Source organism: Sceloporus undulatus, chromosome 4, assembly GCF_019175285.1.
Source record: "Sceloporus undulatus isolate JIND9_A2432 ecotype Alabama chromosome 4, SceUnd_v1.1, whole genome shotgun sequence".
Lineage (NCBI taxonomy): Eukaryota > Metazoa > Chordata > Lepidosauria > Squamata > Phrynosomatidae > Sceloporus > Sceloporus undulatus.
Genome location: NC_056525.1, coordinates 218,564,393 through 218,577,306, shown reverse-complemented (window position 1 = coordinate 218,577,306; position 12,914 = coordinate 218,564,393). Strand labels below are relative to the sequence as shown.

The window sequence follows — 12,914 nt, the reverse complement described above, 5'->3', positions numbered from 1 at the left end:
TCATTGGTAGGGAATCCTGGGAATTGTAGTTTATTGTGGCACCAGAGCTCTCTGACCAAGAAGGCTAAATGTCTTACAAAGTGGCAGTTCCCAGAATTTGCTAGCATTGAGCCTAAGTCTCAAACTGGATTATTTTTGAAGTGTATTCCAGACCTGATTGTCCCTCTTCTGTAAAGAGTTGGGGCTAATGGATTATATAGAAGCTTGGTGGATAATATTTTTCCTTTCTCTCCAAGATGGCCATGAAAAGTCCATAATGCTGATAATAGCTGCTGAAGATACACACTGAAGCAGCTAAATCAAGTGAGTTATGAAGTAGAAGAAGAAGAAGAGGGTCACTTGAAATGTTATTTGCTTTTTGTGAGAGTTTGGATTGCTTGAACAGAAAAGACTGTCTGAGCCACATTTTTGGCATCAAACAAGGTACCATTATGGGGTAGGATACACATAAATATACTTTGCCCAGCATGTCACATTGCATCAAAACTTTCGTGGAAGCCTTGAAGGAAAAATGAGTTGTCAACAAGAGTATTGTACGTATACTAGAGAAATCCACATTCAAGTCCTTACTCAAGTTGTGAAATTCATATGTGTTCCTGAGACTATTACCATCTCTCAGTCTGACCTATTTCATGTAACTGTTGAAGAATAGACTGTATAAGAAGAGGGGGAAGGTCACTTAGGAAAAGCAGGATACTGCAGCAGCAACAACAAAGCAAACCACCTTAACATCCTTTGGGAAAAGGCGGAATATAAATAAATAAAGAATTATTATTATTGTTGTTGTTGTTATTATTTTAAAAATGCAGAAAGGAGAAGAAGGGGAGATACCCTGCAAAACAAAATTCTAAGTACAGTATCAACATTGGGGATTTTTTTTGAAAGGTGGGCAAGAATAAAGAGACACCTAAAAGCTGTTATTTCTCTGGCCAAGAACTTAGTTCTAAGAAATCACCAAGAAGCCATGCTGGTGTCTTTCAGTGCCTGATAAAATTAAGACCTTTTCCCAAGTGTGAATAACCATAAAATACTGTATAGACAAAGCCAAATCTATACGTTTTGTATGGCTGCATCTGCAGAAATAATGCAGTTTGACACCACTTTAACATCCAAGCTTCATCCTATGGAATTCTGGGATTTTTAATTTGTACGATATTTAATCTTCTGTGTCAGAGAGCTCTGGTATCCCAACAAACCACAAATCCCAGGATTCCCTAGCAGTGAGCCATGGCAGTTAACGTGGTGTCAAACTGCATTAACTCTACAGTGCAGACGCAACACTGGCTCTCAACCAGGGAACTGAACTATGGGGGGGGGGGGGGTTGCAGATGGGCATAAATTTCAGGCTTCTTTGTATTGCATTTCCAGAAAAAAGTGTTAATATCTTTTAATTCTAGTCTCCAGTTTCTCCATACAGATATTAGTCATAAATGTATAATATTTTCCCTCTCTTCATTAAGCAGATAAAGAAGCCTTAAGAGTTGATCAAAGGACATGCTGCTGGAACATATGCACAGCCTGCTATGCTCCACATAAACCATTCTGTGTTGTTATAATAGCTTTGTAAAAATGGAAGTGTTTTTAATTAACTGACTCTCTTTTATATGCTTCTGTTCCCACACCCAGAAGAAAGGATCAAGTCCAGTGTTTCCTGACTGGTTCCTATATTCAGCAAGGGATGTTAGTACTGGGGGGACTGAAGGGAAGGGAGAGGACCAAAAACAGTCAGAAAAAAATGACTTTTTCTGAAGCCTCCCCATCAAACAACAAAAAATGTGTTTTTGGTTTTTTTGGATGATGAATAAATTGTTTAAAGCAAAGAGTTCACATACTGACTCAAAATCATTTTTAGAAACTAGAAGAGAAAGATTTTTTTAATGAAAGACCATACACAGTACAGTATTATATTATTACGATTCCTGATCTTGTTTTCCTTTTCTATTTTTTAAAATGGAAATGAGTGTGTTATGTCAGATTGACTCCATGGAGAACTGGTAGAAACAAAGGCCCTATACAGACAGCCAAAATAAAGCTTCTTCGAGTCACTTTGGAGGTATGGTGTTTCAATGATGCATGCGTCCTAAGAGTCTGGAAGCTGCACCAAAGCTGCACTCCAGTCCTTAGGACTGGAGCATGGCATTGGTTCGGCTTCTGGACTCTTAGGACGTATGTATCATTTAAATAGCATATCTCCAAAGAGACCCGAAGCAGCTTTATTTTGGCAGTCTGTAACAGGCCAAAGTCCTTTCCTTTGTTTCACTCTATATGACTAATTGTTGACTAATCTAACTATTATTGACACTTGGTATTACCAACAAAACACCACTTTCTGCAAAAATTAAAGAAAGGGACAAAAATACTACTCACTATAGTTGCAATGGAAAGATACAACCAAAGTAAGTAGTCTTCTCCTCCAGATCCAAAAATTCTAACTCCCAAGTTTGTAAGATGACTCCTCCTTTGCAGATGGAGGGGATTTGGAGAACACATTATTTACAGAGTAACTCAAAATATGCATGGTTTAGGACAGAGATAGGTTTATTTCAAAGTTTGGGATTCTATTTCTTTTTATGCTAGACATGTAGGTTCAGAAACAAGTACTAAAGAATTCTGCACCCAGAGATTTGGTTTGGGTGCCAGGAAGGAACGATGGTCATATTCCTCCCACATAAAAATCCATTCCTGACTATGGGGAACATCAGGCCCTGTGTCTGAATCCAGTCATCCTGGTGTTCACTAACAGATCACCTTCTGGAACTGGGGCAGCATCCGCAGTGAAGAAATAATCCAGGTTGACACCACTTCACCTTCCATGGTTCCATCGTATGGAATTCTGGGAACTGTGGTTTGTTGTGAAAGCAGAGCTCTCTAACCAGAGAAGGCTAAATGTCTCACAAAACTGCAATTCCCCAAATCCATAACATTGCGCCATGGCAGTTAAAGTGGTGTCAAACTAGATTTCTCCCAGAAAGGGGCCCAAGGCGGTGCACAGATAAATTTTTTGTTGTTGTGAGCCTTCAAGTTGTTTCTGACTTGCCATGGGGCTTTCTTGGCAAGATTTTTTCTGAGGGAGATTGCCATTGCCTTCCTCTGAGGCTGAGAGAGTGTGAGTTGCCCAAGGTTACCCAGTGGCTTTCCAAGGCCAGCAGGGATTTTAACCATAGTCTCCAGAGTCATAGTCTAACCCTTAAACCATGCTGACTCTCTGTAAGTTTGCCTTTGGTTTGTCAGACACAACCGCATCTGAAAAATGCCACCCATTCAGCACATCAATCTTCCCCTCTGTGAACATCCAGTAATGGATACTTTTAATAAACAAATCAGTTGGAAATGTGCAGTGGAGCTTAATAGAATAAATCAATACTATGCACATTCATGTAATTATGTCCCTTTCCTAATGACATTTTGAAAGCAGAGAGCATATTTTTAACACCTGCAGCCCCAAAATAATGATTTTCCCTTGAAGCTATTAAAAACCTCCAATAAAGGTCACATCCCAAAGCATTTGTATAACAAAAGTGGAATTTTATAAACCTCTTCCTGTGGATTTGTTTGGACTGTGGCAAAGTTAACTGAGGCTTCAAGTGAGTCTGATTTTGAGTTCCTAACCTTTGAAACTATTTTAAGTTGACAGGTTTATGGTTTCACTACGTTTTAATTGGAGATTTCATCAACAATGAAGTGCAAGTGGATCAGAAAGCATGTTTCCCTTTCAAAAGGCCTGAAAACTGCTCTCCCCCACACCCCATAAATTACTTGAAAAACTGTCCTGAATTCACAAAGGAATAGGGAGTTTGTCTTAAAGAGTTGCTAAAACATTAAAATGGTTGTTTTTGTTGTGTGCCTTCTAGTCGTTTCTAACTTATGATGACCCTAAAGCCAACTGAGATGTAGTGGTTTGAGTGTTGGAGTACTGCAGACCAGGGTTTGATTCCCATCTCTGCCATATAACCCACTGGGTGACCTTGGGCAAGTCACACTCTCTCAGCCTCAGGGGAAGGCGATGGCAAACCTCCTCTGAACAAATCTTGCCATGAAAACCCCATGATAAGCCTTAGGGTTGCCATAACTCAGAAATGACTGGGAGGCACACAACAACAACAACAAAGCCAACCTATCAGGGGATGCTGATTCTCAAAGAGTAAAATATAACTGGAAAAATAGTGTCTGTGTCAGATAGACTTCCCTTTCCACATCTCTTGCACCACTTGTAGAGGGCCAGTGTAGTGGTTTGAGTGTTGGACTATGACTCTGGAGACCAGGGCTCAAATTCCAACTTAGCCATAAAAAACCATTGGGTGATCTTGGGCAAGTCACACTCTCTCAGCTTTAGAGGATGGCAATGGCAAATCTGCTCTGAAGAAACTTGCCAGGAAAACCCCATGATAGTCAACTTAAGTCGGAAATGACTTGAAGGCACATAACAACAATAACAAACAATCATTATCTGTATGTGAAGCATCAGATCAGGGGCTCCCAATCTGTACTCCATGGAGTCCTTAGGCCTCCGCATGTACTTCGCAGGTGCTCTGTGGCCGCTCCAGGAAATGAAAGAAATAAAAACTGAATGAAATTAAAGAATAAAAATATATTATTATATATGCTGCTAAACACCATTAACTTGTAAGACAGAGGGTAGGCCTCTTAGGGGCTCCACCACAGAAACTGATTCTTAAAAAGGGCTCTGCAAGTCAAAAGGGTTGGGAACCCCTGCATTAGAGAATATAAGATGCTTATAAACTGAAAGTCAGCAGTTTCTCTGGAGAAACAGAGCAAGCGGAAAGAGATGTAAACAGGGAAACACTACACAGTTGCTTCAGTTGCACGAAGTTTTGTTACAGTCCAGGTTTCAATAGTTTGTGAGAACTAGCTGGTTGTGTCAAACGTCTCACAGAATAAGAAGGATCTGAAGCAAATATAAAAGGAGCCATGGCACAGTTGTTTTGTGAGCCTGAAGTATCTTCACTATTTATCCAACACTATTTATGTCCCACCCTCATTCCTTACAATCTGCCCGTTTCATTAAAAAAAACAATTCAGCTAGATTTGGAGCTGCACAAGAAGGTTCATCCAGATGTCCTAACCTGAAAGGAGGGCAGGGCATTGCAAAATGCAGGGCGCTCGAGAAAAACGCTCTCTTCCAACTCTACGATTCTAACTGTAATTATAACAATTATTGTTATATAATTATAATCATAATAAACATTTTTATAATAATGATGATCATTATGATTGTAACAGTTATAATTACATATTTAATAATAATTACAGCTATAGTTACCATCATAGAACCTATTATTATTATTATTATTATTAATATTAACATTTATTTATAGAAAGCTGTAAAGTTTGCACAGCACTTTACATAGCAAGGGTCAAATAAAAAAAAAAAGGGGGGGGGAGAATAAAAACCTGCCAAGCAGCGTACAATCAACAACATTATACAATAAAAACAAAGTAAGCAGTGGATTAACAACCAGTAATTTGGAATGCCCCCCTAAATAAGAGTGTCTTCAATTCGGCCTTAAAATTAATCAAGGAATTAATAGTTATTGATGCAGCCCAGAATTGCATTGGCTTTTTTAGCTGCCGCATCACACTCTTGGCTCATGTTCAACTTGTATCCTCAGCACTCTTCTCCATTAAAAGCTTGTTACTATTATTATTTTTAAATATTAATTTACATGCTAATTATAATAATATAAGAATAAAGCAATAATAACTTATACATAATTAAAAATATTAAATTATAAATACTAGAAAAATAAAACACAATATTTAACAATATTTTAATATTATATTTATATTTATATAAATGTTATTAAATTAAATAATAATGTAAAAGTTTATAATTAATAATTAATAACACACATTATAATACATATTAAAAATCACAATAATATAAATTATTTTATATTATAAAATTAGGTGTTATTTAAATAGTATATACTAATTTAATTATAAGCAAATTAAACTATAACATTAAACTATTGTGATTTAATATTTTAGAATGTGTTTTATTATTATTTATATAACTTGACAATAATTTCATTAAATAACACACATATAATAAGATAAATCACAATACTATAATATAATATTATAATTAATATTATATATTAATATAATATCTCAAAAGCATCAAAAGGAAATATAAATCTATACGTCTAAGGAATACATAAAATTATATTTACAAATAATTAATGAAACACATTAAATATTAAGATCACGTATTATACAATTGTTTTGTTGTAATAAGTATAGCTTATAATTAAATTATTATATAATATTTTGAACACAATATAACAATAACAATAACAAAAAATAGCCTTTTAATAATAATGTAATAACAACAACACAAGACAGTGGTCCCCCAAATGTCCTTAAGAGGTTTGGACTTCAGTCCCAAATCCCAGACTATTGGCCAACAGGCTGAGCCTTCTGGGAGAGAATCCAAAAACTCTTTAAGGCACAGTTTGGGGACCACTGATACAAGTAACACAGCCTTCCACATTCCTCCTCATATAAGTCTATCTACTCTCTCGACTGGAAGCCCCACAAAACGTCATTTCCACCTTACCCGCTTCCGCAGAAGCGCTTCTCGATTGCGCCCCGTCCGCCACTCCGCCGCAGAGTGACTGATGAGCTCCTCCGCAGAAGCGGCCAGGACTAGACATAGCCACGCCCTTTCTGGACGTACCTCCACGCATACCGCCTCTGTAGCACAGACTTAGTAAATAAGCGACTCAGGCTATGCAACTGGCGTTTCCTTTGAGATAGATAGCCACACAGCCTCTTGATCCACGGATTCTTTATCCACGGATTCAGCAATCCAAGGCTTAAAATATTCTCTCTCTCTCTCTCTCTCTCTCTATATATATATATATATATAGTATAATAGAAAAAGCAAACTTTGATTTTTCCATGTTATGTAGGAAACCATTTACCTCCATGGTATTTAATGGACCTGGCATCCACGGATTTGGTATCCACGCAGAGATTCTGGAACCACTGTATAATCATACACACACGCACACAAAATATATATATAGAGTATAAGATATATATAGATATGTTGAGTGTGGTGTATGATATATCTATCTATCTGATTATACAATGGACCCTTGGCATCCACTCTATATGATACCTAATATATATATATATATATATATATATATATATATTACAGTTATTGTTTCACAAAACCCACACTTCCCAGAATTCCCTAGCCTTGAGCCAGAGCAGTTAAAGTGGTCTCAAACTCGATAATTTCTCCAGTGTGTTTTGGACCTCTGATGTTTTATCTCTATGGTTCACTTCCACTCATCTCCCTTCTCCCTTATTGCTTTAACGATCTGTTCCGCTTGGTTCTCCAAGAAGCGTCGTAAATTTTATTCACTTTCCCGAATTTTGCGACAATGTACTAGACGGTGAAATCCGCCATGTTGAGCGTGGCATAACAATTACTGGAGCATGCGCAGTAGTGCCTTTTAATGCGCTGGCGTCGATGTCTAGACTTGTACGCATGCGCAGTGGGATGGGGGGTTAGAGGGAAGGAGCGTTGAGCTATGAGCTGCGCGTTGAGGACAGGCGCGCATGCGCATTTGTGCCAGTGAATGAATGGAGGAGAGGCTCTGTCTGTGTGGCGGGAGGATTAAACAGACTGTAAGTGCAGACTCCAAAGGGACAGGAGCGCTATGGGGAGGCATAGAGCAGAGCACATGAGGGTTTAAAGGGCTCTCACACACAATTGGGTCTAATTTTAAGGTTGTGGCTGGCTCTGCACTGCAGAAATAATCTGGTTCTCTAGACATCTGTAGGTCCTCCAGCATGAGTCTATGATCAGCTTCTGGCAGATGTTGACCATAGAGTTGCATTGGAGGACCTGGATGTTCCTAGAGAGGTGTTCTCTCAGGTAAAAAGAACAGTGTTCTTTTATTTGTGGTTTTCCTCATTCATGGGGGTCCTTCATCCCTAACTCCAGCAAATGGGGAGGGACTACTATATTATAACTGGTATATTGGTTGTAATATTTTTTAAGTTGCCTTGAATGAGGGTACTGAGGAAAAGGTGGTGAATAAGTGTGTTGTCATCATCATCATCATCATCATCATGTCCAAAGGAGGGCAACCAAAATGGTGAAGGGCCCGGAAACCATGACTTATGAGGAGAGACTTTTAAGGAGCTGGGTATGTTTAGCCTGGAGAAAAGAAGGTTCAGAGGGGCCATGATAGCCCTGTTTAAAGATTTGAAGGGATGTCATACTTAAGATGGAGCAAACTTGTTTTCTGCTGCTCCGCAGAATAGGACCTGGAGCAATGGATTCAAACTGCAGTAAAAGCGTTTCCAGCTCAACATTAAGAGGAACTTCCTGAGAGTAAGAGCTGTTTGACAGTGGAACACATTCCCTCAGAGAATAGTGGAGTCTACTCTTTGGAGGGTTTTAAACTGAGGCTGGATGGCCATCTGTTATGAATGCTTTGATTGTGAGTTCCTGCATGGCAGAATGGGGTTGGACTGGACGGCCCTTGAGGGATCTACCAACTCTGCAAACCTAGCAGGGGCAGCAACATCGAAGTAGAGTTCTTTGCAGTTCCAGGATTCTCTTACAGTGGAGTGGGCAAAATATGGGGTCATATTCATGCTTTTTGCACCACTCCAATCCTAATCCTAACCCATTTTTTTCAACCACCAATTCTGGATGCCTTTGGTGCATTTGTTTAAAACACCTGCAACTCCACCCTCCTCCTTCAAGCCATGGGAAACACCTTGACCAACCTAGAAGTCATTGTCTGAAGTACCTTTGGATTGTGGTTTTTGGCCAAAGATGAGGCAATTTGCCCCACTACAATGAACACAGAGGAGTAGAAATTGGGCTCTGCATTAGTTGCTCACCCTGTCTTTCAACTTTCCTTATTACTGTTTTTCAGGCCATTAGAAGTGAGCATGAGGCGGTCGGCAGCTCCAAGTCAAGTGCTTGGGAATTCAGCCAAAAAGCCGAGGTTTACGTCACCAGCAAGAAACAATATTGTCTCATTGAAGAATGAATCTGAAAACTTGGACCCAGAAGCTCAAACAGCAGAGGTAACTGTAAAGGACAAGTATATATTATTACTTAATGCTACTGGTTTTGAACAACAAATGCCAATTATAGTACATTGTGGGCCTGAGTTCTCATTTTATTTTGAGGTAATATTTCTGTTATTGAGCTGAGCTGCAAGCTTGATCTCAACTAATGAAATGCTTCCTCTCCATGTACAGATTTCTTCCACACTTAATGCTGGATGCCAGGGAACACTAAGTACTACTGCATCTTTCTCCTGTTCTTTTTCTGTGTGCAGGGAATTGTTTGTTTGAAGGTGTATTTAATCATGTGAGTCCCCGCCTGTAGCTATCCAGTCCAGATATATGTGGTTCTGTTGTAAAAGGTATTTCTTCAGTCGGTACATGGAAAGGTCCTGAAAACATAACTGTGTATCATCAGCTTTATTAGATAAACAGTTCCACATAAAGATGTCCTACATCTGAGCAAAGTATTTGCTAAAGACTTGTTTGGAAACTGGTTCATACTTGGTTCTTATGTTCTTTCAGAATTCAGATGTGCAGGTCAAATCCAGCTGTCTTTTGCAATTAGATGTTTGATCAACACCCAAGGTGAGGGTTTGAGGATGAGTTTGTTGACATTCTTAATCCCTCTTCCTGTTGTTGTCCAAATCTTCTTCCATGAGTTTCAGAAGGGAACGCCAACTGGCCCACATTTCAGAGGTTTTTGAAGTGCAGGTCCTGTGATCCCTCACTGTTGGCTATTCTACCTGGGGCTAGTGGCAGTGGTAAGCCAAAAACATGGGAAGGCTACTGTTGTTCACCGTTGAGTTGATGGGAAAGTAGGAAGCTTTCCTACATAGTAATGTCCACTGTGGGATTCAGAACCTCAATTTTCTAGGTTTATAAATTGAACAGAACGCCAGGCTATGAACTGAGACAGATCCTCACTTCAGAAGGTACCTCTCCAATTTGTGGACATATATTGGGTCAGCAATCTATAGGAAATCTGATGCTAATCCTTGCTCACCCTTTTGCATGTTGATCAAACAGCCTTTGACTGCATAGATCACAAAAAGCTATGGAATGTCCTCAAAGAAATGGGATACCACTACATTTGATTGTCTTGGTGCACAACCTGTAATCAGGACAAGAGGCTGCCCTCAGAAGTGAATACAGAGAGAAAGAATTGTTCCCAACTGGAAAAGGCAAGGCTGCATCAGATTACAGTTGGCCCTCCATTTTCATGGGCGATCTGTTCTGGACTCCTCCACAAAAATGGAGACTCACCGATATTCAAGCACCATAGGCTTGAATGGGGCACGTGCCTATGAGTGTGCGTAGGGTGGCGACCATGGGGACATGCCCCATTGAAATTAACAGGGGTCACTCCTCTGAATATTCAAGACTGTGGATCTCAAGTCTGCAGGAACAGAGGGGCGACTCTACTCTATTTAATCTTTATGCAGAAAATATGATATGCAGAGCAGGCTTAGACTCAAAGGCAAGAGGAGTGAAGATTGTAGGAAGAAAAATTAACAACCTAAGATATGCAGATGACACAATATTACTAGCAGAAACCAAGAGCAACCTAGAGCAATCACTGAAGACGGTCAAGGAGGAAAGTACTAAGATAGGCTTATTGTTGAACATTAATTAATAAAACAAAAATAATGACCACGGAAGACGAATTCATCCTAGATAACAAGAAAATTGAAATAGTCAAAGAGTTCATTTGAACTCCTTGACTATTTCAATTTTCTTGTTATCTAGGATGAATTCTTCTTCCGTGGTCATTATTTTTGTTTTATTAATGTTCAACAATAAGGCATTGCATAACCCAACATCATGTATAACCCAACATCATGTATCCATGTATACAACATGTATACATCCATGTAACCCAACATCATGTATCCATGTATACAAGCCATTGTATAACCCAGCATCATGCATCCATGTATCAGTTGGACAATGAAGAAAGCAGATAGAAGGAGAATCAAGTTATTTGAGATGTGGTGTTGGAGAAGAATGCTGAGAATACCATGGACAGTCAAGAAGACAAACAGTTGTGTTCTAGAACAGATCAAGCCTAAACTCTCCCTGGAAGCCAGGATGACTAAATTGAGGCTATTTGGCCACATCATGAGAAGGCATGTATCATTGGAATAAACAATGATACTAGGAAAGGTAGAGGGCAGTAGAAAGAGAGGGAGACCACATACCAGATGGTTAGACTTGATCTAGGAGGCCAAGGCCTGAGTCTGCAGGACCTGAGTAGTGCAGTGGAAGACAAGGTCTTAGAGATGTCTCAACCATAGGGATGCCATGAATCAAGGTCAACGTGAGGGCAGTTAACAACAAGATCAAACACCAAAGCAGATTAGCATTAATTGGAACATACATATAGTGATTAGTATAATTATCAAAGGATTGCACTGCTTCTGCTTCCAACAGAATCATTTCCATGGTTTTTAAAAGTTCTTTGAGAAGGTTGTGGGAACTCTATCCAACTGTTCACCTTTGATGTTAATCTGATTAGTATTCCCCATATCCTAGAAGTACTCTAATAGGAACTTCTAGGGTAGCCACACCTTCAAGTTTTGCATATCTGTTTTACTTAGACTAATATGGCCAAGCTATATGAATGAACATCTACTGGCTTGGAAATTGTGACAAGAGCTTGGTTAAGGCTGGACTGCTGAAGTCTACATGAGGCTCCCTTTCTCTCAAAAATAAATGTCATGGCCTCATTTTTACATTTAAACAGAGTGAAAAACACATTCTGATACTGGTGCATAAAATATGTCAATAATTTTCAATTTTGGTTTATTGTAGGTGGACCAAGAAAAACAGAGTGGATCAACACCCATCAACATTTGCTCTGCAGTGGCTTTGATGTCTCAAGCAAAACTTTCCTCTAAAATTGATAAAGAGGAGAACCGGCATTTGGAAACTGGTATGAAACCAGCATATACAACTAAAATAGGTAAGAGAATACTTGTTAGGTGGTTGTACTAATGGACTGGTTTAATATAAAACGAAGTCGCTTTTAAAATTATTTCTGAGGAGAAGTTGCTTCCTTGGGGATTATCATTTCTGGAGCATGGTCATGGTAGCTAAGGGATTCTGGGAGCTGTAGTCCAAAAAAAAATGTTTTTAAGCTCAGACTGAGGAAATAGTAAAGCCTAGCCATGAATATATGAACCAAATGACAGCCATTTTAAAATGATCAGAAAATCTGTAGGCAAGCTCCAATCTACGGTGATGGTATTGTAGTGCTTGAAACTGAACGAGAACTTTGATACCGTGGAGACAGCAGAAACCTTGTGGAATGGCAAGATTCAGTGGAATTCTGTTTATTGTGGTATGTACAATCAATTAAAAAGATAGAGAAGGATGCTTTTGGGTGATATTGTTCTGTTTGTCAAGGAGGGTGTAGAGTCCTGTAAACTATAAAATATTACTAGAACTCAAACAGAAATATTAAGCCAAAAAGTAATTTAGTACTGAGGAAATGCCAGAAACCAAACTTTTAAGGATCATTCTGAGAGCAAGCAAGTAATCAGAGAGTGAGCCAGAGAGAAGCTGTAGGAACTGACCAGTTACTTCATGTTAGCTGTGTTCAAGTTGTCAGTAAAATACAAAATTCATTGTTACAAGAAAGAACTGGGTTTCAGGATAATTAGCTGGGGTGGTGCCTCTACCGGTAATTTAATCTAGTCCAGTTTCCTTGGTCAACTCCACTTCCCAATGTTTTTACATAGTGATGGAAGATGTAGAAAATGCCCCAGGCTAAGCTACCCCCAAAGCTTTCTAAGTTATATGTTAAAACATAGCATATTAGTTTGCAAAGGGGTCTTGTAGCACTT

At 39.0% G+C, this 12,914-nt stretch overlaps 1 protein-coding gene across 1 annotated transcript in view; it reads left to right on the top strand.

The window, feature by feature from the left end:
* The first annotated feature begins 7,539 nt into the window (after positions 1 to 7,539).
* RAD54B (RAD54 homolog B) overlaps positions 7,540 to 12,914 on the top strand; it is a 47,782-nt gene continuing 42,407 nt past the window's right edge. Inside the window, exons 1-3 of the mRNA XM_042464456.1 lie at positions 7,540 to 7,665; positions 8,931 to 9,084; positions 11,881 to 12,031. Of these exons, the coding sequence (XP_042320390.1) occupies positions 8,947 to 9,084; positions 11,881 to 12,031 (289 nt within the window). The 5' untranslated portion in view covers positions 7,540 to 7,665; positions 8,931 to 8,946. The remainder of the gene's footprint in view (positions 7,666 to 8,930; positions 9,085 to 11,880; positions 12,032 to 12,914) is intronic.